The 26,907-nt window shown below is 45.1% G+C and overlaps 1 protein-coding gene across 1 annotated transcript; it reads right to left on the reverse strand.

The window, feature by feature from the left end:
- Nucleotides 1-1,790: 1,790 nt before the first annotated feature.
- RBM5 (RNA binding motif protein 5) lies at nt 1,791-26,907 on the reverse strand. The gene is made up of 25 exons (XM_034998172.1): nt 26,786-26,907; nt 25,380-25,450; nt 23,601-23,766; nt 22,463-22,618; nt 18,213-18,282; nt 17,651-17,724; nt 15,093-15,176; nt 13,837-13,897; nt 13,302-13,367; nt 12,882-13,042; nt 12,338-12,435; nt 11,634-11,721; nt 11,376-11,453; nt 11,224-11,296; nt 10,301-10,386; nt 9,829-9,913; nt 9,523-9,614; nt 6,817-6,978; nt 6,227-6,376; nt 6,073-6,144; nt 5,299-5,478; nt 4,911-4,985; nt 3,602-3,699; nt 3,394-3,523; nt 1,791-2,441 (listed from the first exon to the last, which is right to left on the reverse strand). The coding sequence occupies exons 2-25, from the start codon at nt 25,394-25,396 to the stop codon at nt 2,316-2,318; spliced, it is 2,448 nt and encodes an 815-aa protein (XP_034854063.1). The 5' UTR covers nt 25,397-25,450; nt 26,786-26,907; the 3' UTR covers nt 1,791-2,315.

Raw genomic sequence — 26,907 nt, forward strand, 5'->3', positions numbered from 1 at the left:
TGGAGCAGACCACGATGGGCTGGTAGCGGGGGATGCCTGGGCCCTTGGGGCTTCAGCCTCAGGTCCTCGGGGTGAGAGCCGTTCAGTACCCAGGACTCCCAAATTTGGCCTTGCATGAGAGACCGGAGCCAAAGGTACTGTCGAACTTCCAGAAATGGGCTCATGGGTTCAGATGGAAGGCGAAGGCTGTAGTCACCTGGTTTGGTGTGCTGGCGACAGGTGTGGCCAGTGCTAGGAAGCGGGAGAGGGGGCCTCCAGCTTCTCTGAACGGCTGGCTCAGACTGCTAAGGAGGCACGCAGACTTCATGTTTATAGGGAAGCCCATGTCAGGCTCAAAGATGCTATGGTCCAGAGCAGTCTTTGTGGGAGCCCTGAGCCCCTGAAAATGGCGAGTGTCCGCACCAAGCGGTACAGGACAGATCCAAGTGCCCTTCCTGGTGTGGGGAAGCCCATGTGGGGCTCAACATGGCTCATGGGCCCTGGCTCCCCTGCCAGTGCTCAGCTGTGCCTCCCCGCCACACCCCCCTCCCCCCAAGAGGCTTCCAGTCAGCCTTTGATGAACTGGGTGCATGTAATTAAGAGCTTCCCAGGTCGGGCGCCTGGGTGGCTCAGTTGGTTGAGCGACTGCCTTCGGCTCAGGTCATGATCCTGGGGTCCCGGGATCGAGTCCCGCATCGGGCTCCCTGCTTGGCAGGGAGTCTGCTTCTCCTCTGACCCTCCTCCCTCTCATGCTCTCTCTATCTCATTCTCTCTCTCAAATAAATAAATAAAATCTTTAAAAAAAAAAAAAAAGAGCTTCCTAGGTCTCAGGATGTATGTCTTCACCTGGAAGACCCTTCCAGGCCGGCTTGGTCAGCTGCACTTAATTAGGTTGCTTGTGACTGCCCCCAAGCTCCAAGAGCAGCCCCATGTGCGAGATGCATGAAAGCTCTGGAAGCCAGGCTGGTCTCCTCGCTCTAGCACTGACCCTGGAAGGCAGGACTCTTGTCAGCTGGACCCTTACCTTGTCATCCCACAGAAGCCCACGTGTGGGGCTTCTGCATTTGCCTCCTCATCTTCCAAGCACCCCTGGGAGCTTGGGGTGAGGGCCCCATGAGCACTCCCCTTGCAAGTTCCTCCTGAGTACTTTTCATCCTTTTACAAGGGCCAGGCCTACCTCAAAGTAAGAAAATGGGACCACCCACAAAAGCTGTGACGTTCTAGCTTTGAGAATAAGCTCCCTCCCTGACTATATGCCAAACACGGAGCCCAAGCACTCAGCTCAGTCAGACTGGCAACATGGATCCCCCATCACCACATCCAGCCTCAGACACACTTCCTGTCCTCGTCAAGATGAGGACAAGGATGGGATGACCCCATTTACCATTCAGAATGGTAAACTCTGCAACACCCCTCAGCAGTTCCTCAGCAGCTGAGGTGAGGGGCAGAAAGCGAGTGGAGTGCCACGGAGGGAGACGGGGGCCTCCTCAGTCCCTGCCCCTCTCAGCAGAGCAGTTAACAGCCCAATGCTGCATGCTGGAATAGTCTGGAAACTGGAGACACACAAGTGCTCACACTCACTTTGCTCTTTAGAAAATGGAAGTGGAAAAGCTGACTCCGTTATGACTGAGTTTCCATGAAGAATTTTAAAACACTCTTGAACTTAAGAATCTGAACATACTTGGGGTAAGGAAAATAACATAAAATACTATTTATAAATGACTTTTAACACACTTATCTCACCACCAGGCTTGACTAGCTCAGACATGCTCGGCACACCTGGTCACCTGAGAATAAAGAGACACAGACACTCATTTTTTAAGGTATTTCTTTTGTAAAGGAGCCAGATTTGGCAACTAGACTGAAAATCTTCCAAAATTCTGTACAAATGTGTAATATACAAATATACACAAGGCTTTTGCCAAGAAAAGACAGCACAACAAATGACAGAGGCGGCTTTGGTGTCACATAACCACCTAGGGCATCTCAACACCCCCTAGGAGTGTGAGGGGCTGACAGACGATGACATGGGCTACACACGTAAAACACACTACATTACACTATGTACACTGAAGTATAAAAGACCCACTGTCCCCCCGGCCAGCTCACAAGCCCTCTGGCAGGAAGGAAGGCCATTCGCCAGACAGCCCATATAAGGAGAACTCCTTTAAGTGGGAGAACCTTGTAGAATGGAGTGGTTCGCCCTAGAAACTATTAACAGCACAAGGCATGCCCTTAAAGAGACAGGTGCTAAAAGTGAATTCAGGAGACGGACCCCTCCTTGTGCTCCGAGGAGCTCCTCGTCGTCTTTCCCGCCCTCCCTCCTTCTCTGAGCCTCACTCCATCTCAGTGAACCGAGCAAACATGGCCTTCCGGACAGCATCTTTGTAGGAATCCGCACCCGACAGTCCGTATGCACTGCCTTTGGCTCCCAGGCCAGCTCCTTTTAGCCGGACTTGAGCCTAGGGGAACAAAATTTCTGTCAGCAGCTGGCAGGTAGGGTGTGGACTGCTCCAACTCGTGCTCGTCCAGGCGACTCCCAAACAGGACCACCCACCAGGGACAGGAGGGAGGAAGCTTGGGAGACCTGGAGTAGGTTTAAGGACTGAAGGGATAAAATGGGCTAAGGAAGATGTGCAGAGAGAGACACATCCCCCAACCCTGCCCCCCAGGGCCTGCTCGGCAAGCTTCTGTGCCGAGTAAAGGCTCCAAAGCACTCCACCGAAGCCTAGGAAGGCCTGGTAATTATGGGCACAGATCATAGCAGGACAGCCCGATGTCAGCAGAACTCGCTTGCACAGAACAAACATGTTCTGTCTATAACAGTCTGACCTAAGCTGTGTTGCCAGGTCAGAGAGGGATCGATCACTGGTGGTGCTCTGGTCTAGAAGGCCAGTGGGTGGGGACCTCGGATCCTGAGATTATATCTCAATCTGAGTGAACTCTGACCAACTAAACGATTTCTTATCAGGCATAAAAATCCTACTAAATCAAAATTTATTTTATACATAACCAAGATCACTTAGAAAGAAATTAAAGCACAGTACACCTTTTAAAAAATCCAACCTAAGCTACATGGATCTGAGTCGGTGTTCAGTAAGGGACTGTTTCTAACAAAGGACACACACATACACAGTTCTCAGAAGATGGCTTTTACCCAAAGATACCAAAAGACCAGAAAAATCAAGTAGGGTACCATCCCCAATCCTCCCAACTGACATCTTAAAGGGGGGGTGACATAAGCAGAGGCTGCAGGAAGGGAGACTCCCACTGGGTGGGGGGCGCAGCCCAGAGGAGACTGCCCTGTGTGGTGACATCAACCCTCCCCTGGGCCCCAGGCCGTCTGGCTGCTTCCATCTCGTCTCCTCACTAAAATAAGCCTGCAAACCACTGAAGCCCAATCTTACTGCTTACCTCGATGGGGGCTGTGATGCCTTGACACTTTCTTCCCAAACCCGAGCCTTCCCGCCAACCCATGGCCTGCAGCATCTTGTTGCCAATGTTACTGTGGTCAATGCCATCTTTGGTGGGCTGCTCGTAATTCCTGCCAGTGGCAAACACACAGTTACTAAAAACAGCCAGAGCCCCTGCTAATGGAGTGGAAAAGGTGCACAACACGTACACAGTGCCAGCATCAAACTGCTTCTTGCGCTTGGGCTCCGGAGGTTCTGGAATGCCGTACTTCTCCCGTCTTTCTGCAGCTCGATCTCGGTATTTCATCTACATCGGAGAACAAACAATGCTAGAGACTTTCAAACTTGAATCTGCCACAGCCTGACGTACTCAAACTTCATGATTACCACCCTCAAGGACTTTCCCCATCTGCAGCTTGGCCTCTCAGAGTGGCCTGAAACACCAAACACCCTTGTTTCCCCCCCCCTCACTGCACTTAGTCCGATCCACTGCGTGTGGAACCTGGCGCAGAGCTACTACATCTGCAACAAGGAGTTTTATTTAATTAGCTGTCGCTGGTCAAGCACTTCGAGAGGCCTGCTGGGCCGTCGGTGCAGCCCAGAGGAGGGCAGAGCTGCCGCTCCTCTCACCGCTGGGGACAGATGGCACTAAGGAGGCTTCCAGAAACCTGCCCATCAGTCCCTGGGGAGCTGGCACCATAAACAGTGGAAAAGAACAGGAAAGCAGAAGCCCTAACTAGAGACAGCCTGAACTACAAAATTCTCGTGGGCTGAGAAATTTCAAGTAACTCTGCCCACTGGTTCATTTCTAACCCATGGGCCTCTCTTTGCATTTTAAACCCGGCTGGCATCAACCTGCCTCATGAACTATCAAATGCTTGTCCATTATTGGCCTCACTTTTGCCGCCTTCACCCCAATCCCTGCCCTGTCTACTGCTTCCTTCCCTATCACCTGCAGTTGTCTTATGCCCTGATGTCTCCTGGGCCTAATGGGAAGCCTCCCTCATCACAGGCCGAACGAAATCACTTTCTCCTTACTAAAACCCAGTGTCCTCAACAGCAAGTACTTGGCATGCAGGACCCGTGAGCAGTCTTCAGGATGTGCTTCTGTGCATCCTCACAGACTCAGTGCAGAGCTCACAACGCACACAAAGCCCCCGGGTCCAGGCTACATGAGCCAAAATGGCTTGGTGACAAGTATGTGACAAATCCTACCTTGCCCCTGGGACCCAGAACTAAGTGCTACAAATAAAAGCTAAAGGCAGGGGCGCCTGGGTGGCTCAGTTGGTTGGGCAACTGCCTTCGGCTCAGGTCATGATCGAGTCCCGCATTGGGCTCCCTGCTCAGCAGGGAGTCTGCTTCTCCCTCTGATCCTCCCCCATCTCATGCTCTCTCTCTCTGTCTCATTCTCTCTCTCAAATAAATAAATAAAATCTTAAAAAAAAAATACTAAAAAAAAAAAAAAGCTAAAGGCAGATACAAGACACTCCTTCCAGTGGCAGAGTGACCCTCAGTCACCTCTCTCTCCCTCAGCTCCAAGGCTTCCAACTCCTGCTCACTCAGCCGGGACCGTCGGTAGATATCCATGTTTTGCTGTACAAGAGATTTGACAGACACAGTAAGAATGCAGACCATCCTGATTTGAAATGTCTAGTTCTATCGGTATTTACTCTAAGAGTCAAAGCCCAATTCAATACAGCACGGCACGAAAGCCAGAGCCTGCTGTATATGGAGCCACCATGCTCCTTGCCACTCTTTGATCTGGACTAGACCATATTAAGAACAGCCTTCTGAAAGGCGATCACTCCGGGCAGGGATCTGCTGAACCTTCACCACTGTCAGGGCACCCGTGTCGCCTCGCTCCCTCCCCTCCCTGCCTCAGATCAGCGCAGAGAAGCACGGCCACCTTGTGAAGGTCTGAGAGCTGCTGGTGCCGGACCAGGGCGTCTCTGTTGGGGAACTGGCGCCGGCAGAGCAGGCAGGCCATCTTCTTCCAGTCGGCCAGCTTCTCTTCCTCACTCTCAAGTCTCTCCACCAGCTCCTCTTCGTTGTCACTGTCACCACTGTAAGCAGCAACCAGACCCCTCTGGGGACAAGAGGGTGGGTCACTGGACACATACAGTAGGAAGGAGCCATGACTACGTATCTGGGTAAAGTAACGTGTAATTCCAGACGTGCGAGAACCCTCACCCGTGCCATACTTGGACAGCGAACTGCGTTTCGTTCAGCTGTGCGCAACAGTCAGGTCCTCAGGCGCGGGGCCTGCCAGCCTCCTGGTACCAACCCTCCTGGGGCCCAGGGAAAGTTCCCCGATGGCTGTTTTCAAACTCCTCGCCATGAACGAAAACCCCAAAGAGAACAGATCAGAGTAATGGCCCACCTAGACCAGTATCTATCCAGTAAAACATGTTTTACTGTCTCAATCTTCTCTTTCCAGACCGTTAAAACACTCTATTTACAAATGCAATAAAACTCAACTGGGCTTAGGAATCCTGCTCGCCAGCTCTCACCCAGAAAACAAAGCCCTGGACATGGATTCCATGTGCAGGAACTGCTCTAAATACCCACGAACAGTGAGCACACCCAGTTTTAAGGAGGAATCACAGCCAAGATGAAGCTTAGATTCCCAGGGAGACACAAAGCACACATACGGCTGTAAGACACCGGTGGTCCTGCCTACCTTGAGAGGATTCTCCTCGTCTCCATTCCGCACCAGTTCTGGGATGAGCTGCTGCCTTTCGGCTAAGGCTCCCTGGGAAAGAGAGAGTAACTCATAAGCCTCAAGTTTTACTTAAGTTCCCATCACGAAGTGCGGCCACTCATGCTACTGTTACCTTTTTCTCAAAGAGAGCAAAGCCAGCATCTGCTGCAGCGGACTCTCTCCTTTCTTCTTCCCTCAAGGAATTAACAGGTTGAAAGCTGTTCTTAAAATTTTCTTTCTGCTTGTTTAAACTCTTAGCCCAGCGTTCCATGTCTTTGGCGATCTAATGCCAAACAACCATGAAAAAACCATTCAGATACATGACTTTAGAGAACAGTCTCCTGTGCCACAGTAAGCAGCCATTAAGAGTCTCACCTCAATCACACGCTCTGCAACAAAACCCCCTTCGCCCTTACTTCTACCTACAAATATCTTCAAGAGATGTTACTGCATACGATCAGTCATTAACGAATATTGCTCGAAAGCCTGTGAATATTCTAGGATATTCTTCCCTCTAAGTATGAATACAGGCAGCCGACAAACAACGTATGGTAACATTAAAAAATTACAAAATGCTCTGCGAACTTAATGTAAATAAGATGTGTGGCCCAGTTTTTAAAAAAATCCAAATAAAGCTGACACATGTCCCAACAACAACGAAAAAAGGCCAATCCCCCAGAGAGAACTGAGTCCCCTGGCTGGGTCATGGGGTCATGGTCTCACCTGCTGAGCTGTTTTGCTCTTGGGTTTCTCCTTCTTTTCCTTCCCCTCTTTTGCAGGAGGTAGGCCCGTCTGCTGGTGGGAGCTGGACTCTGCGGCTGGCACGTACGTCTCCTTCTCTCCATCCCAGTAAAGGTACTGCTGGGTCAAGGAATTGTAGTAGTACTAGAAACAAAGCACAATTAATGCAGACTTCCTGCTTTGTTCAAACCATTAAAGGAATATTTTGTTAAAAAGGTATGTCAAGATTGTTTTGTCAAAAAAATTAAACATAAACAAAACACGTTGCAGACCAGTAGTATTTCCTGCCCAGAGAGAAACTACTGTACATGTTGGTATGGTAAGGATGAAGAACCAGCCAGTGAAGAGGTGTGAAACTTCTTGGGCAAAGGTCAAATATGGTTTCTAAAGAGTGTAGTTCCATTAATCTAATCCCTGGGCCTGGAGGGCACCCAAAGAGCTATGTGTCTGACTCCTTTCCACAGACAGACTATTTTATACAAACCAGGTGGCCAGAAGAGGTGGTTTCATTTTTTTTTTTTTTTAAGATTTTTATTTATTATTATTTTTAGTAATTTCTACACCCAGCGTGGGGCTTGAACTCACAACCCTGATATCAAGAGTCCATGCCCCACCAGCTGGGCCAGCCAGGCGCCCCCTGTTCAGGAGGAGCTTTTAATTACACATCCTCCATGACAACCAGTTAATAGTTCATCATTGGGTTCAACCACCCAGAACCCTTTGGACACCCAAGTAAGCAAACATAGGGTTGTAAAGAGCCAGCTCAGGAGCCTGAAAGGTGGTAAGTGAAGGAACTAGATCTGACGTATGTAGGAAGAATTGCAATGGTGGATAGGTAGCACCCATCTCTCCTCTTCTTTATTCCCTAGTCATTCGCTCTACCTGCTCAGCAGGGACCCAGGAGAGATGGTCTGTTACGTCTCTTCTGGGGAAGGTGGCATGGATCAGACAGAGGAGTCATAACTGCTATGGTCACTAAGAACTGCTTGGGTAATGGTGGTCAGACTTCACAAGCAAGAGAAGTAGAACCATGCAAGGCTTAGCTTGCTCAGGTGGGTCCCTCACTGCTTCACACCTCACTCTCAGAAACCACAAGCTCTCAATGCCAAGTTCCTGTTAAAAGCACTTATTTTACTATTCTATATATACAGATCCTAGTCATAAGTAATTGCTTATTTATGGAGTGTTAAAACTGCCCTTCCTCTTTAAAATAATATACCACTACCCAAAATTAAACATCACCCAGAGATCTAATTTCTACCCGCAAGAATACATTAGGATGCTAAGTAAAAGAGGCTGGACACAAGAGGTCACATGTTATCTGATTCCATTTACATGAAATGCTTTTAGAAGAGGCAAATTTGTAGAGACAGAAAGCAAATAGTGGTTGCTGGGGTAAGGAGGGACTAAGGAGTGACTGCTAATGGGTACAGGGTTTCTTTTTGGGGTGATGAAAACGTTTTGGATTACAAACAAATAAATAAATAGCAAAGGGTATGTGGCTGGCTCAGTTGGTAGAGCACGATCTTTATCTCAGGGCTGTAAGTTCAAGCCCCAGGTTGGATGTAGAAATTACTTAAAAATAAAATCTAGGGGTGCCTGGGTGGCATAGTCAGTTAAGCGTCCAACTCTTGGTTTTGGCTCAGATCTGATTTTGGGGTCATGGGATTGAGCCCCATGTCCGACTCCACGCTCAGTGGGGAGATTCTGCTTGGGTTTCTCTCTCCCTCTCCCTTTGCCCCTACCCAGTGTGTGTGCATGCTCGAACGTGCTGTCTCTCTCACTGAAGTTTTTTTTTTTTTTAAAGATTTTATTTATTTATTTGAGATAGAGAGCACAAGTGGGGGGTGGAGGGCAGAGGGAGAGGGAGAAGCAGGCGGGAGCCCGACATGGGGCTCGATCCCAGGACCCCAGGAGCATGACCTGAGCCGAAGGCAGACGCTCAACTGACTAAGCCACCTAGGCGCCCCCAAAATAAATAAATCTTTAAAAAAAAAAAATCTTAAGGGGGCGCCTGGGTGGCTCAGTCAGTTAGGCATCTGACTCTTGATCTCAGCTCAGGTCTTGATCTCAGGGTCATGAGTTTAAGCCCTGTGCTGGGCTCCACTTTGGGCATGGAGCCTACTTAAAAAAAACAAAAAAAACAAAAAAAACCCCCACATACCTAAAAACAAGCAAGCAAGGAAACAGTGAATTTTATCTCAATTAAAAAAAAAATACACAGGAAGAGAAACCACATTTTTAAACTTCTATCTTTACATAAACACTAACAGCCACCTATAAATTTTAACTTGGTAAAATAATCCATGGTACTGTAAGTCAGACTAGAGGTTACTGAAGAGGGCGGGTACTGACCAGCAAGGGGCATGAAGGAACTTTCAGCATGCCAGGAATGTTCTCTCATCTCAGTGCTAATATACATGTGTATACGTGTAAACATTCAAAGAAACGTACACTTCAACTTTGTGTATTTTTCTGTATGTACATTGTACCTCAAAACATTTTTAACCTTTAAATTAAAAATTAAAATCCTAAAGTAGAAATTACATCTTGGTGAGTCTGAAGAACTTAAAACTAATCTGGGCCACTCGCTCCTTTGCAGGAGATATTTCAAGTCATGCCTCATAAATGGATTAAGTGAAACGAAGATATTTCTAGTGAAACAGGGGAGGAAAACAGTATATGCACCTGTGAGTTGGGGTCATAGTACAGCCCTGTCGTCGGATCGTAGTAATATCCTGACGATTCGTCATACTGGTAAGTGGACGTGTCGGGCACTGCTGCAAAAACAAAAACCAGCACACAGTCATTCCCGGTAAGAAGCGAGTGTTCCTTCAAGCTCTAAGCTACTGAGATGCGGCAGGCCTTAATGGTTGTCTTCTCTCATATCCCCAAGTGTCCCTCTGGCACCCACAAAGGGAGAGGAACTCTTACTAGACACAGACAACAACTAGGACCTTCCAACTGTCCACAGCCCCATGAGGTTTGGCTTACCATATTTGGTACCAGGAACTACACCAGTGGGGGAAGCGGCTGGGGCCTGTGTACTTGTGCTAGTGCTAGGCTGTGCTTCCTCAGTCTGGAAAGAACAGCAGCTTCAATATAATTTCAACTGTAAAGCCTCTAAAGAGAACTAAATCACTGCAATCATCCAGGTGGAAGGGCTCCCCTGACAGACACACTGTAAGCAATGATCTAAGGCAATCCTTGAACAAAACACATGCTGACAACTTTCTTCCTAAAGGTCAAGTCGAGGCATGCAGAAAGCATACACCCTGTTTGGAATCTTATGTTTTAAATACATACCCCCAATTATGATCTAATACTACATGACAGAGAGAAGTAACGTTGGAATGTCTGTGTATTATTCAATCCTGGCTCACATAGCAGGAAAGGATAATACTTGGACAGAAAAACAAAGTTTCCCCCACAGTCACCAGTTCTGTATTTAGGACGACAGGATTACCGGAGAGCTGGGTGGATTGGAGGTCTGATTATACAGCTGGGGACTCTGGGACACTACGGCCGCTGAGGTGGTGGTCACTGCTGTGCCTGATGATAAACACAGGTGGTTAGCAAGGGCCAACGCACTGAACTCCAAGCCAAACATCTTTATCTGTAATGCCCAAACTAGCCTTCTGTCTTTGTATATGTCAGGTCTTTTTTTGTTTGTTTGTTTAAAGGTTTATTTATTTTTAGAGGGAGAGAGCAGTGGGGAGGGGCGGAGAAAGAGGGAGACAGAGTTTCGAGCAGATTCTGTGCTGAGCATGGAGCCCGAAGCAGGGCTCGATTTCATGAGACCAAGATCATAACCTGAGCCAAAACGAAGAGTCAGCCACTAAACTGACCACGCCACCCAGGCGCCCCATGGATGGGTCAGTCCTTAATAACCTAATTCCTACTAAACATCCTGGAACCTGTAACATTATCATTTTTATAATCCTACTAGAATGCTACACACAAAGTTAAATATTCTGCATGATTGTAAGAAGAAGGAAGAATCCATAACTGGTCTGGGGTTCAGAAAAGATTTAACTATAAGGCTTTTATAATTCTAGAACAAAAACTAAAGCAAAGACTTCTTACAATGACCTTTCTGACTGATGTCTGGGCACCAGACCACATCCTCTGCTCCCATGAACCTATGTGGGCTCCCATGATTCCAAACATAGCCAGGGGAGATAACAAAGTTGAATTCTAAGAATGAACACTCATCGTAACAGTCTCTAAGAAGCTGTTATCCATTCCTGATCTTGCCCAGAACCTTAAGCACACAGTGACAACCCTGAATGTGCACCATCTGCCCCCGCCCTGCAGGGAAATGGACACGTCCTATCTCCTTAACCACAGCTACTTAAAAAAAGCTAAAACAGAGATGAAGTTTACTACCTGATGCAGATGATGCATCAGATTCCAATCCTCCAGCTTGTTGCTGATAAAACTGTTGGTAATCCTGTGAGTACTGAAGAAAAGTCCACTGTTAAAGCTGCTATTCTCAGACATGCTCTGGAGAGTAGTTGGATGCTGGTTAATCTACCTACCTGAGCGTACTGGGCATAGCCATCTTGGCCCGGCTGCAGGTAATTGTAGTCAACACCGCCTCCTTCACCGCTCTGAGACTACAAAATGTCCAAAGAAGAGGACACACAGCCGAGGTTAGTGGACATCAAGGAAAGAAGGCAGGAAGTATTCCCTAAAACTGCCCCTGGAGAGCTCCTAAGACACAGTGGAAAGATCACTTCTGTGACTTTGGGCACCAACACACTACTCTGAAAAAAAAAAACAACCCTCCACCTTACCTGGGTGGATGACCACTGAGCAGCAGCGATGGCTGTGCTAGCCACAGAGAAGGCGCTGACCCGGTTACCATCTGGCAGGACCAAGTCTCTGAAACCACAAAAACCTAAGCATGTGGCTCTCTCTCTCAGTATGCTCCCCATCTGTATCCCCCACGCTGCCAAGGAAGAGCAATTCACTCTAGCCTTTGTTGGGAGCCCTCAAATGCTAGCAAGGCCTCATTTCAGAGCAGGAAGGGGTCTCCATGGGCAAATTCCTTAGTGGGCAAATGTCTCTGTAGTATCACTGTTTACTCTGTATCCTGCCATCTAGTAAGGTGTCTCTTGGATGAGTAATGATACTACAAACAGGAAATTTAAATCTCTAGACTGAAGCTCATTCCATAGGAAGCTATAAGCATGCTGTTCTGGAAAGAATTATTTCAAGATAGGTTTGCACTATCCTGAAGTGGTTTGCACAGCACATATTCTCAACCCATCTGCCACGTGTGCCTTTGTCCTGCTCTGAAGTTTTCTGGCAACTTTTTTCAGGACAGGGGGGAATACACTGTAAGAGAAGAAAGACAACGGTCTCCCTCCCGACCTTGGCAACCAGGGAGGATTGTGTCTCAGTGTCGAGAACATGGGCTTAGGGTACAGTCAGCAAAGCAGCCCTGCACAAGTGTGCAAGTACAGCAGTTTGAAATAAGGACAATAAAGCCACTCACTTTCTGGCACTTTTTGCAAAATCAACCCCAATAGTTTTGCCGTCAATTTTCAAAGGCGGATGGAGACTCTGTAATATCTGAAGCAGCTGAGAGGCATCCTGAAGGAGAATGTCAAGAAAGACACTTTTGTCATGTAATTAAAAATCTTCCCCTACCACCTACCCCATTCAAAGAAGTACAGCTTTCTATTAAAAAAAAGCAAAAACAAAAAAACACACACAGTAATTATTGTCTGTGCATACAAAACCTTGAAGAAATAAAAAAAAAAGCCCTCTTTCCTCCAGCACATGAAGGTATCCCATATTATTAAAGGAGTAAATGCTAAACCAATCTAAAACAAAGCAAGAAGGAAAAATTAAGCTGTGGCTCAAACTTCACTTCTGCCAATTATCTACAGGTATACACATTATTTTTACCACTTATCATATGCAGCCTTGAACTTTGGGCTCCAGGAGCCTTACACATAGTATCACAATTACATGAACCACATTTGCCTCGCACAGCCCAGTTTCTTTTAAAAGGAAAGATTCGGCGAGCACCTCACCATTGCAGAAGACAGCTGCACAAACGCGAAGCCTCTGTTCTGCTGGGTCTGTTTATCTTTTATGAGGCGAATGTTATTGACAGCTAAGGACGCGTAGGGAGACAGCGCTGTCATGATGGAATCCACCACAGTATGCGGGGCTATGTTTCGAAGTATGATTGCTGGTGAAAGAGACAAATGACATATATGTGCATTCCCACCACCAGTGCTTTCCAAGGCAGGCTCAAGGACAAACACAGGAATACATTTTGGGAGATTCCCAGTATATTTTGCACTTTGACATGGAGAAGACTCTAAAACCAATCTTTTATGGGACAAACTTGAAGCCATCGTTGTTCATTAAAAAAGGGTAAGAGAACAAAAACTTCCAACTAAGGTCAACTTCTACCACAAAGGCCAAAAGAGCATAGTGGGACTTACTATCACAGTAGTAATCCACAGACTGAACAGATTCTGTGGTTCCAGGGGGCACTTCCTGTTCAGAGTCTACAAGGGAAGGAGACAGGGAGACTCAGTAACTGAAGACAAAAAATAAACCAGTGTATTTTTAGTAAAGAAATATATTCAAACCCCAAAGTTTTAATTATAAGTAAACGTAGCAGTCATTTTTTCCTTTTTAAACCATCTGTGGCTATAATAAAATATGATTAGTTTTGACGAGATAAATGTGGAATGCAAAAATTGGGCCGGTGGAGGACTGACAGTACCTCAGTACTAAAGAAAAGCAGATGCAGAACGCAAACCAGCGTGAGCTGGCTTAATTTTGGAAAATAAAAGAACTCTCTGCACCCACAATCATCAGAAGCATCTACCCAACGTAAGGTAAGAAAATTTAAGGAGAATATATGAATTACTTGTTGAAATGCCCTACAATCTATACTTTTCCTCAGGTTCGCAGACATTTCAATCAGTCAGGTTTTTAATGCTTATTCCAAACAGCTGAGTTTGGGCTTACCAAACTTGTCCGCTCCACATCGGAAGCATTTTAGTCTTTTCCTGAAATTGTTAAGGCAGCACTGGAAGAAAAAAAGTTTTCTCTGTAATTATTTCTCACAGTAGGCCAGGCTTACTAGTAATGAAGTGGGTTAGAGCAATAGGGCCATGGACAAGTCCCAGTAAGCAAATAAAAAAGCAGAGAGTGATATCATGTAACCAAGACAATGGGGTATTCACCTAAAAATTTAAAATGTTTCACTGTGAAATCTTCCAAGAAAAACAAATCTTGACAGATTTTGAAGTATAATTCCATTTTTATCAAGTTGGGGGAAAGCTTCAGTTCACCCAAAAACCCTACAGCAAACCCTATAGTGGCGAAGTTCTTTTTCTTGTATCAGAAGAGCACTCACTATATGGACCACTCTATATACACAAACACAATGTAAATGGAATACTGTCTAGTCCCCTACTAGACACGGGCCACATGCAAACAAAGAATCCAAGTACTTTCAGAATGTCAATGGCAACACCCAAGCTCAAAATGGTGCATTGGTGGGGCACCTGGGTGGTTCAGTTGGTTAAGCGTCTCTCAGTTTCCGCTCAGGTCATGATCTCAGGGTTGTGGGATCAAGCCCTACGTCAGACTCACCATTCAGCAGGGAGTCTGCTTGAGACTCTGCCCCACGCGCCCAGCCCACCCACCACTCGCACATGTGCTCTCAAATAAATCAATCGATCAATCTTAAAAAAAAAAAAAAAAAAAGGTGCACTGGTGACAGGACCATAATGTTCTTCTTTTAATTTTTATTATTTTTTAAAGTAAGCTCTATGCTCAACATGGGGCTTGAACTCATGACCCTGAGATCAGGAGCTGAATGCTCTACCAACTCAGCCAGCCAGGTGCCCCAACAGGACTATAACCGATCTTTCATAACTTGAACAGGGTCAGAAGGATTTAGTTAATTTAATTAAGAGACTATGCCATAAGTTGACAGAGATCTCTAGAAATCAAGAAACAGTAAAGTGGAACAAACCTAAAATCCTAATTGAAACACTGAGCTTAGAACCTGGATCTTAATAAATAAAATTGCTAGTGTTCTACGGACTCTATTATCTACACAGGAAAACCCAAAGAAAGTCACAAAGCATGAAAATTCCCCTAGGATTAAAAAGCTGGTGATTGTATACTTTTTAGTTTCCTTGTTCAGACAGACAAAGTAAAAAACAACAAAAACCTGAAGGAGTTTTGCCTATTTGGTAAGAGTACATGCTTACCTTGTTACAAAGCCAATCTTCAAACTTAGGTCTGGGATTGCTATAATGCATTGCAATGTGCTTTCCTTGAATCACCAACTTTTTCTGTAAAAAAAGAAGTAATTAGTTATTCCCATTGTGAGGAACATGTGTCCATTTTCCCAGGGCAGAGCACACTTCGGAAAAATCAGTGCTCTGGAATTAAATGGACAACATACGGGGAGGACCAACCACCGCCACCTATACTCTGCCCATCCAATCCTTCAGATAGGCAGTAAGAGAATGGGATGCGGAGTAAAGGTAAACGGAGTCAGGGAGTGCTGAGAAAGCTGCCAAACTCTAACCGCTGACATGCACCAGGCCGTGTCTCCAGCAGAGACAGAAGTCCTAACATTCAGCATTGCCAGGCTGCCTGAGAGTGACAGTCTATTTCAAAAAGCAGAAGACACAACTCTCCCAGTTCTGAGATTGCCTCCTACTTTAGCCTCAGTATGGTGTCCTTGGGCTTCGCTTCACTTTTCCCCCAGTCCCCCGTCCTTATGCAAAGTAAAAGCTTTTCTATTTCCTCTTTTCCCCAAACTCCTGCTTCAGGATGTGTCCTCTGGGGGACGAGGGGAGGGGAGCTCAGTTTTAAAGGGAATGTGGTTACAATTCTTTCTTTGGAGGGCCTATTCTGAATGCCATCGACTCTAAAGCAGCTAAATGAGATTTCTTCCTGCCAACTGAAACCATGTTTTATGTCCTAGGTGACAGATGTGTTTTTCCCTGAAATACATGGTACTCTCTTCAAGATGAGTAACCAGGAGGCCAATGAAGTTTCTTCAGGGGGGTCAGAAGAGTTCGTAAATGTATACACCACCTTGCCCTTCAAGTCAAGCATGTGACTAAAAGGGATGCAACTTTAAAAGGTCAAAACTTCGAGCTCAATCAGTCTAGCCAAGAGTATACCCAGCACCTGCCCCCAAAGAGCCTTCATTTAACAGGAGCACCTTTTGCTTTTTATGGGGCGGCAAAGGGGGGAGGGAGCGGGTGTTCTGACACTATCAGAACAGATTTAAGGAGGAGGTTAGATATCCAGATTTTTAAAAGGAGTCTAACCCCTCTAAATATACATACTGTTGAGCAATTTGGTTCTTGCAAATCCTGGAAGAGTTAAGACATGCTGTGAATGTTGTCTCTGCAATATCTAAAGGCAAGACTGCATGTCTGGCCAAGAGGAAAAGAGCTGAAGGGCCAGCCACTCACTGTGTTGTACAGAAACAAAAATGAAGCTGGGAGATATGTCAGAAGATCATCCCAGTAGGAGGGGTGTGTGCTGGGGGAGACTCCAAACTATCACTGAGTCCCTAATCCTATTGGCCTTTTATTTCTGGAGTGAATTTGAACTGTAATGAAATATTACACGTGAACTTAGCTTTGTATACATTAAAATTGTGGAGATTTTTAAATGTCTTGTGGGTTTTAATTTCCTTGGAGTTTTAAACTCCCAGGCAAGCCATTCTGTACAGCCACTGCATCAAAAGATGCTGTCACGTCAAGAAAGCAGACTCACATGAAGCCTGTGTGTAAGTTCTGAATTTACTAGGATGGTGTCCACGGTATGAAATGAATGAAGTTCTACTTCTGTAAGTTCAGGCTGTCATCTCTGGTTTAAGAAAATGAGAAGCTTAAAAATCTAACAAATCATTCAATTAAAATGATACCCTCATTAGTGAGTCTTTGTTATAAATAGCAATATATTACTGAAGAATAGAACTTATTTATGGGTGATAAATCATAAAATGCTGCAGAAAAGCAACATAATGAGTTAAGCAAACCTCCCAGAACGCACTTGTTTAAGGCATTCAATGCTGTCCTTTGGAGTTTTGGCAAAAAATGTTATTTAAGTGCCAAGTACTGAACGTCATCTTGACAAACTGTAGAACACTGCAGTTAAGGCTACATCAAAGAGCCATCAATGATTTGCTTCGAACGGAATATAAAAGGCATTCTCAGGGAGATTAGGATGTTAATGCCACTTTAACTAGATCAGACAGCAGCAGGACACCAGCTCCCAGGCTAATCTCATCAGACTTATTGTTCATAAATTCCATGAGGTCCTTAAATAGTCCTTGAAGACCCACATGAGCACTTAGGCCTGCTGGAGGCTTGTGGTCTCCAAGCAGAAATAGGGAATAACTTCAAAATGCCTGTAGCAAACTTCTAGTGTGTTCTCTTCACTGTCAAATCGAGAGTTGGATATTTTAAGATTACTCTCAATGGACATAATGAGTAGGAACATAATCGGTAGCGGAAAAGGGAATGTCAAGATGTTCTGATAATCACCAGACAGGTATTCAGTGATTAACAAAGCTCTGCCAGGCAGCCACGTTTAAAGGCAGAGCAAATTCTACAATGCAGTCCTGGCTGCTGTATTTATCCTAATACTATCAATTTTAATATATACAAAGCTTTTCTTTAAAAAATAATCACTCCTTTGGAACAAACCACTCCTTCAACCTTTTTGTTTGTTTTTTGTTTTTAAATTGTACAGACTTGTTCCATTTTCATGAATATCTAGACTTGGTGAGTGAAGCAACCTGATTGGCTTCCATCCAGCTGGTAGCATCTTGCAAGTGATAAAACTCCACGAAGGCGAAACCACGGCTTACACCTAGAGACAGCATTCAGATATAGACGGGATACTCGTGTTAGTCAGTTCCTTTATAACAGGTGAATCTCTCTCCCACTGCTTCAACACTGCGTGACAAAGCCAATTGGGAAGCAGCTTTACAAATGTGACTTGACTTGGGGATCTTCTTGATACTTTGCCATGGCAAGGAACCAAGCCGCCTGAACTAAGTGCCACTCGATTTGATTCCACGCTTAAAAAGTAACCATGCAACCGACTACAAACAGTCAAACAAGGAGTTTATAAATCACTACTTACCGAAGGAAAAAAAAGTCCCTAAAAACAAAGTTTTTAAAAAGGTCCTCAGGTGCTCTCTAATATCGTTTTCAAAGAGTCACATTCCTTAGCCATGGCAAACCTTTCATTCTGAATTCATGTGCTTGAAGACTGGGGGAATCAGGATGGTCTTTAGGGGCTGAGGTGGGAATGGGGAAGAGAGCCAGAACAGCCGGAACTAAGCAAGCTCTCACCTGTTTTCCTCTTCATCAACCTCACGTCCGCAGGCTGAGGACCTTCAAAGGACTCCATCATTTCTCGAATCTGCAGAGTTTTACACATTTATAGTTAAAGCTTGAGCCATAAACTATTCCACATCAAAGAAAGTTCAAGGACCAGGAACTGCATCAACTGCTTAATCAGCCAAGTTTTTAACTTCTACCACCAAAATTTAATCATTTTAAAAACAGAATAAGGGGCGCCTGGGTGGCTCAGTAGGTTAAGCGGCTGCCTTTGGCTCAGGTCATGATCCCAGGGTGCTGGGATTGAACCCCGCCATCGGGCTCCCTGTTCAGCGGGAAGCCTGCTTCTCCCTCTCCCTCTGCCTGCTGCTCCCCCTGCTTGTGCTCTCTCTCTGTCAAATAAATAAAAATAAAATCTTAAAAAAAAAATAAAAAACAATAAAAAAAAAGAATACTTCTCATAGAAATGAATGTATTGTAACAGCCTCGAAAGCATTCTTTATATGCTGCCTGGGAATTTCTTTCAGGTGCAAGTATTTATGTTACAATGAACAGTCTTGCTGGGGTGCCTGGTGGCTCAGTCGGTTAAGCATCTGACTTGATTTCAGCTCAGGTCATGATCTCAGGGTTGTGAGATCAAGCCCCGTGTTGGGCTCCGCACCTGGCGGGGAGTCTGCTTGGGATTCTGTCTCCTTCTGCCCCTCCCTGCTGGGTGCACTCTCTCCCTTCCTAAAATAAATCTCAGGGCACCTGGGTGGCTTAGTCGGTTAAGCATCTGCCTTCGGCTCAGGTTATGGTCTCGGGGTCCTGGGATGGAGTCCCGCATTGAGCTCCCTGCTCAGTGGAGAGTCTGCTTCTCCCTCTCCCTCTGCCCCCACCGCCAGCTCATGTGTGCTCTCTCTCAAATAAAATCTTTAAAATAAATCTTAAAAAAAAAAAAAAAGTCTTGCCCATGGCATGCTGTCCTATAAGCCTCTCTTAATCTCACCTCGCTGTCCTTTGTTCTAAATGACCAGAAAGAAAATGAGATTTAGAAGAGGCAGAGGATGTGGCATTGTCCTCTGAAGTATATGATCAAGAATCAATAGCCAAAAAATAAGGAACTCTCTCAAACATTTTTTGCACAATTATCTTAAGAAAATAGTTATTTTCTTACATTTACACTAGTGCTGAAAATTAACAAAGCTCGGAACATTCCTAGGCTCCTAATAAGTCAAAATAAACATCAACTGAGCCTAGAAGAATGAATTTGGGCTGGTAGGTTGTCATTTTTTTTTAAAGCTTTTTTAAAAAAATTTTTATTGTTATGTTAAGCACCATACATTACATCATCAGTTTTTGATGTAGTGTTATATGATTCATTGTTTTTTTAAAGCTTTTATTTATTTATTTGAGAGAGAGAGAGGGAGCAGACTCCCTGCTAAGCAGAGAGCCCAACGTGGGGCTCGATCCCAGGACCCTGGGATCATGACCTGAGCCAAAGGTAGATGCTTAACTGACTGAGCCACCCAGGCACCCCTGGTAGGTTTGTTACTGATGTTAGACCAAGCCCTTACTGCAAAAGGCAATGAAATACACTAGTCTCTTAATCATGTCAGGCAGAAATACTCCCAGGAAAAAAGGAAAAACAGGGCCAAATTTGTGAAATAAATTCTTAGTGGTCCCCAACTTTCCATAATTACATGCAAAGGCTACAGGATTATATACTATTGATCCTCATTATTTGTGGATTCCGTATTTGCAAATTTGTCCACTCACTAAAATTTGTAACTCCCAATCAATACTTGTGCTTCCAAGTCATCTGCGGACATGTGCAGAGGAGGGAGAGATTTGAGTCGCTTGATGCACATGTCCCAGGCCGAGGCAATGCTCTGCCTTGTTTCAGCTTCCATAATGTAAAGAAGTGTCCTTTTCGCAGTCTATTTAGTGCCAAGTTTTTCACATTTTCATACTTTTTGTTAGTGATTTCACTATTATTACTATTTTTTTTAAGTAAGCTCTACATCCAACATGGGGTATGGACTCCTGGCCCTGAGATCAAGAGTTGCATGCTCTACTGACTGAGCCAGCCAGGCACCCCAGTGATTTCTCTATTTAACATGGCTCTCCAAGTGTAGCACAGGGAGGCTGTGATGTCCCTCAGAGAGAAAATACACATTGTTGGATAAGCTTCATTCAGGCATGAGTTACAGTGTTGTTGCATGTGAGTTCAAGGTTATTGAATCAACAATATATATTAAATAAGGCATCTCTAAACCACAATGCACCTAAAACAAGGTTATGTGTTGATCTGTTGATGAAAATGGTTGTGACCAGAGGCTCACAGGAACCTAACTTTGTATTTTCCCTAGGAGTGATGGTTCAGTATTCAGTATTCTATCTGTAGTCACTTTACAGACCATAACAACCACCAATAAAAAGAACTGACTATGTCTATTTTTTCCACAGAATAGAAGTTCTACACTGAGCCAGACCCCATCATGTGACTTAGGTCCATGCTTAGTAACATAGTAATTGAAAAGTTAGTCATCAGAGTAACTAAAGACACTTACTATAAAAGTGGTGGTAACAGTAACACATATAGTAACATAGTAACTAAAGATACTCTAAGAGTTCACATATCAGTGGGAGGGCTAAACTAAAAAACGCAAGCAATGAGTATGATAAACTGAAGTTCAGGAGATTAAATACTATAATTTTAAAATGTTTTAAAGACTTCAACATGTGAATTTGCTAAGAATACTGCACAATTTGGGAACCTCAGAAATTCTGCTTTGAAAACCAGCCTTCTTATGGTAGGCACTTCTATTTCCCTGAAGAAGCCTGAAATACAAAAGCATTAAATCTTGTTTCATTGCCAGCAGGGAGGCCCCCCAAAGTCAGTGAGGGCACTGCTTCCCCATGCCACTCACTTCCTCGGCAGACTCCCAGGGCCATAGGCCAGCAGACTACTCAAGGGAGCAACCTTCTTAACAAGCAAACTTTCCTGAATTGACTCCTCCTGTAGGCATTCCTGCATCTCCTACTCCACATGCCCACTGCCGCCCCTACCTGAGCTCAGCTCTGCCTTCCCTGTCCTCCCACTACCATTCTTTCCCTCCAACATTCTAACCTGCACAACTCTTGCTACCAGACAAAGCCCTAAGTAACTTCTTTTATACTTATCTGGGCTTTCAATGATTCTAGCACCTGGCCTCAAAAGCACCTTCCCACCCACCTCTCTCCTGCCAAAAGCCTTTAAATTCAACCAAATGAACCTGATTGAAAGGCCTTGTCTACATTCAGAATCCTTCTATTCCCAAGTTTGCTTGTGTGATCCTACTGCCTGGAGGGCCAGTCTACCACACCTTTCCCCTAGTTCTCCACCAGACCCAAACTTTTAGATCCCTTAAGAATCAGCTCAACTAAGATCTCCCTGGAACCCTTCTTTACCCTACACTAGTAAAAACCTCCCTTAAAGAAGCTTCCAGAGACATTCCCTTTTTTTTTTTTGAAGTAATCTGTTTCCAACATGGGGTTTGAACTTACAACCCCAAGATCAAGAGTCGCATGCTCTACCGACTGAGCCAGCCAGATGCCACCCCCCCCCCCTTTCCCAGAGACATTCTGTAGAACCTCTTTCAACATCAATCTGCCTTGTAGATCAGGAAAGGCCTCACATGATGGAGACTTCAAGCAGAAAAAGGCATACTGGTAGGATGAAAAACATGTCCAAAGTAGCTACAGGGGAGGCAGGTGGTGGATGTGGCTGGAAGAAATGGGTGAGGGCCAGAGAAGAGACTGCCACTGGAAATCAGGTAGTGCCCAGTATACCAAGCCCCTAGCTGGCCAGTCTGAGGAGTGGGGAGCCAGGGAATGGCCTTCCTTTTTGACAGGCTTCTCAGGTTTCAAATGGATAGCATACATTTCATCAAATCAAAGGGTAGCCAGATCATGAAGTGTTTTTACTGATACATCCTCACCAAATAAGTAACCAGTTCAATAAAAATGTACTGATTACCTTCTATGGGCTACTGAAGGAACAAGACCTGCTCCCTGTAGTTAAGGAATTTCTGAAAACTCAACTCTGTGTTGAACTTCAAAGCCTAAATATAAATGGTAATTTACCTCTGAACCAAGCTGAAAAGAACTCCACCCTAGAGACAGAAATATATTTCACTGGCTGAGATGTTAACTTGAGATAAAACAATAGCATGAGAAAACAGTAGAAGCCCCAAATCTGCTGGGCTGGACTGCTTGTTAGAACTGCTGTTTCCCCTTACATCGCTCTCCGTGATGGTGATGGGAAGGCCGCGCAGCATGATGGTCTTACTCTCCCTCTCATCACTGATGTCATGTCTGTAGTCATGCTCGCCATAGTCACCATCTGAATGGTAGCCGTCTTCGGATCGGTCACTGTTCCTTCTTTCACGTTCTCTCTGATTTACAATAAACAAAATTACAATTAAAACAATGCTGGGTTTATACCCTTTGATCCAGGCCCTCTATTCCTAGGAATTTATCTTTAGGGACAACAGAGAGGGTATGGGAACTCCATGATGATGTTCACTGTACTGTTTCTAAACGGGGGGGGGGGGGGGGGGGGGGGGGGGGGGAGGAGGAGAAAGAAGGGCCATTTAGTTCAGGAAGAATGGTTTCACAACTCACGGTACAGTATTCACTACCACACAATGAAATACCACTACCTGTTACAATATGAAGATTACATGCATGGAAAATGAAAAAAAAACCTGCAAAATTACATGGGCAGCGCAATTACTTCTAAACAAAGCTACGTTTACATATAGAAAGGAATGAGAAGGGGCGCCTGGGTGGCTCAGTCGTTAAGCGTCTACTTTCGGCTTGGGTCATGATCCCGGGGTCCTGGGATCGAGCCCCGCACTGGGCTCCCTGCTCAGCAGGGAGCCTGCTTCTCCTTCTCCCTCTACCACTCTGCCTACTTGTGCTCTCTCTCTGTCACATAAATAAATAAAATCTTAAAAAAAAAAAAAAAAAGAAAGGAATGAGAAAGAACTATGCTGACTGAAACTACAACTTTTAGAAGCAGCAGCCGAGGCACAGGGCTGGTATATTATTATGCCCCAATTGCCTCATCTTTAAAATGGGAAGACACCTACCATAAGGGATTAATTAAGTTCATGTAAGTCAGGTGCTCAAATGAGTGCCTGGTGTATGGTGAGCCCTATGTAAACCCTGGCCAGTATTTCTACTACCACAAGCTCAGTTTATCTTTGAGGATTAGAGTCACCTCAACAAATTTCAGAATAACAGAGGGTTTGAATATAATACTCAAGAGGAGAGTTCCACACTTGATATACTTATTACATTTCCAGAATCTTACAGGCTTTGTGCATGCAATTCATAATTCTAACTACACCATACCAGCTGCTGACCACTCACCTCTGGGCTGTCATAATCTCGGTAGTCGTCATATCTGTCGCCCCTCCGATCATCACTAGATCTTTTGTAATCTGAGTCCCTCCGCCTGCTTCTGGATTCACGCTCATCCCGATCATCCCTGTCTATGATGGAACCGTACCTTCCACTACGCTCTGTTCTACTCACTCTGCCAGGGAAAATAATTTTCATTTACTCTAAAGTACATCACATTTTATACCTTTAGAAAACACGGTTGAAAATACCCTCCTCCCCCCCACAGCTCAGTGTATAAGATATCCAAATAGTTTAACGTATCCCTTAAAATTTATCCCCAAACTCCAGTTTATAAAAACAAACACTAGGAAAACATCTACATCCCTTAAGGCAAAGATAATTTTCAGGAAATCATGTTAAATTTGATAATATGGTTATCACATGTTTGGGTTTAATACTTTTTTTTTCAAAAAAGGTCAGGTTGTCCAAGTTCATCCTGTATATTCCAAAGCCTGTAGTCTACACATATCACCCTTTTTATCACTGATTCAGATCTTAGTGATCAAAAATAGGAAGAAAGCAATTTTTAGTATTTCACCCAATTTTAAAGGAGAGTGTGTTCTGACTCATCTACTCTCAAGGGTATCACACTACTGGGAAATGGACCAACAACCTGGATGAGTTAAATTAATTTTTTTTCTTCATCAGGCAGTTAACCAAGTTCATTTGTTAGACATAAACAGCACCAGCAGAGAATATTATTTCCTATAACATCTGGTTTGTTTTTGGTTACTGGATAGCACTGGGCCTCACAGGAAAATCTAGTAACAAGAGGCTTAAACCCACTTGACTACAGATACAGTTCTTTCACAAATTGTTTACCAGGTTCATAAAACTACTATGTAAGGACAAGACAAAGGAAAGGCTTAGAAGGGCCTCATTTACAGTACACAAATTTAACAAAAAGACACCAATGAAACAAGTAGTCTAGGACTACTTCATAATGCGAAGTATGAGGAAGAAACCCTAAAAGGGTAAATGTTAATTTAATAAGTTATTTGGAACCACAGACTGCTAACACAGCACTAAAACAATCACATCACATGACACGAACATCTCCTGAGTCTCTCTGGGCCATCAATTTGATCTATCACTGGGACGAGACTCAATATTAAGTAGGAAGGTGGCTGAAAAAGGTCGTGTATGTAAATCAAATAGTCTGAGTGGAAGAATCCATAGATCACATGGTAGCCAAATGCTCTCATCTTAATTCTCCACTAATTCTTTAGTAACTTTTCATTTATTTTTCATGTAACCCACGGTCCATCCAAAGCTTCTATAAATCTGGATCATCTTGCCACAGAGGGAACAATGACAAGAACTAGCATTCACTGATTGCTTGCTATAGCCAGCTACTGTGTAAAGTGGCAGACTTGTATGATATCTCCTGGTTTCTGCACAGGCTGTTTTCCACACTGGGAACCCTCAGTGACCCACTCCCTCCTCTGCCTAGTTCTTACTTACCTTAGAAAACATTTTCTCCAGGAAGCTTTCCTAGATGTTTCCAAGAAAACACATGCTTCCTATGTGTTCTAACAGCACCCTCGACTTCTCTTACATAGCACAGTTCACACAGTACTTCACTTCTCTCACTAAACTGCATGCTTATAAGAGCAAGGCTCATGAAGGCACTAACAACAATGTCTGGCACAAAACAGACACTCAAATATTTGATAAACAATTCTTTAAAAAATTTCAGTCCCCGATGGAATGCTGAAATCAAAGACATGTATAGTAGTAACTTACCGTTTGTCTGAGCCCATTGTCCTACTGAAGATGTAGCACTCTGTTCCAAAAGGTTCAAATTTTGTTTTTTTCTAGGAAACAAAAGAGATTGGCTGCTGAAAATTTGAGAGATCACTTAAGTCAATCTTTCTGTAGGCTAGGACACTACTGAGGTTGGAATTTCATCAGACTATTAACAGTGATTATCCAAGGTGGGGGCAGGAAGGTGGGGGGGGATCAACTGTCAACACGAAAACCATTTGTTGAAATGAGCATAGCAGGAAGATGAAGCATACCTTAAAACATCAGATTCCCTATTCAATAACAAACTCATAAAAGGACGCAAGCAGAAGACTCCTTCCCTTCTCCTACTTTAGGATTACGAAGCAAAAAAGGGCAGAGATGCAATCAGCTCCCTGTGTTCTAATCAAAGCAACTCCGGTGGGGTAGTTGGCCGTTAAAACATAATCAAAGCGTCTTTACTAATACAAGGAGCAACATAAATTTCAAAATCTTCTAATGCAAAGTTTAAATCTTTTCGAAGCCGGGGTTACTGCACTAATTAAAATCTACTCTATTTATAACGAAACGGCTGATCCTAAGCTATTTCAATGAGACAAGAGCAAACCTCGACACGACTTAGTTCCTCAGTAACAATAACCACCACTAACCCTGGAGGCTGCCAGCTGGGCCCTGCAGCGCCCCGGCGGTGATAAAACACACAGCTAGACCGCGTTCAATTCGTGGAGGTCTGAGAAACTAGTTTCAGCCGTCTCTGGCGCCTGTTCCAGAGCAGGCGCTCAACAAACATTTGCTGAATTAATAAATGGAAGAGAACCACCTGGGAGAAATAAGGCCCTGGGCAAAACCTCTAATGCCGCCCCTCGTCGCCCGGGCAGTGCCTGGACCCATCTCTGTGGGGTGTTGCGGCCGAGATGGCGGCGCCACAGCCTGCGCGACCGACTCGGGCGTCCGGCTTTCCCTTTCTGTCTGCACACGCCCCTCCCGACCCCCAAGAGGCTCCCCCAGCCTGCAGATCAGCCTTTCCCGAACAACCTCCCGGAGAGGGCGGATTCAGATGCAGCCGCGAGGCGATGGCGGCTAGAAACTGCCGGTCGCCCCTGAGGAGTACCCGAGGGACAGGCGACGGCTCCACGTTCAGTTGGGCTGGGGACTCGGAGACGCGTCCCGGCAGAGGCACAGTCAAAAGCCCGAAAGAAGCGGGCCTCAGGTGGCGCGGGAGGACGCCCTCTGAAAGCTGACAGCGCAGGCGGCAAGGAGGGGCGCGGCCCGCCAATGCCTTGGGTAGCTACTCGAGAGATGCGGCTGGGGCTGATCGGCCGCCACCCGCGGCTGTCAGGGAGGCTGCACAAGGCCTGCCTCAAAAGCAAGAACCGCGGATCGTTACGGGCGGCTGCCGCACTTACCCCCAGAAGAGACCAAAGTGGCAGAAGTAGCGGTTTTGTGCCCCAGATTATCCAACAGGGTACGGCCGCCTCACAAAATGGCGCCTCGGTCGACGGCCGTCTCCTACCCACAGCACCTCGCG

This window comes from Mirounga leonina, unplaced genomic scaffold, assembly GCF_011800145.1.
Source record: "Mirounga leonina isolate KUSES-001 unplaced genomic scaffold, KU_Mleo_1.0 Mir_94, whole genome shotgun sequence".
Lineage (NCBI taxonomy): Eukaryota > Metazoa > Chordata > Mammalia > Carnivora > Phocidae > Mirounga > Mirounga leonina.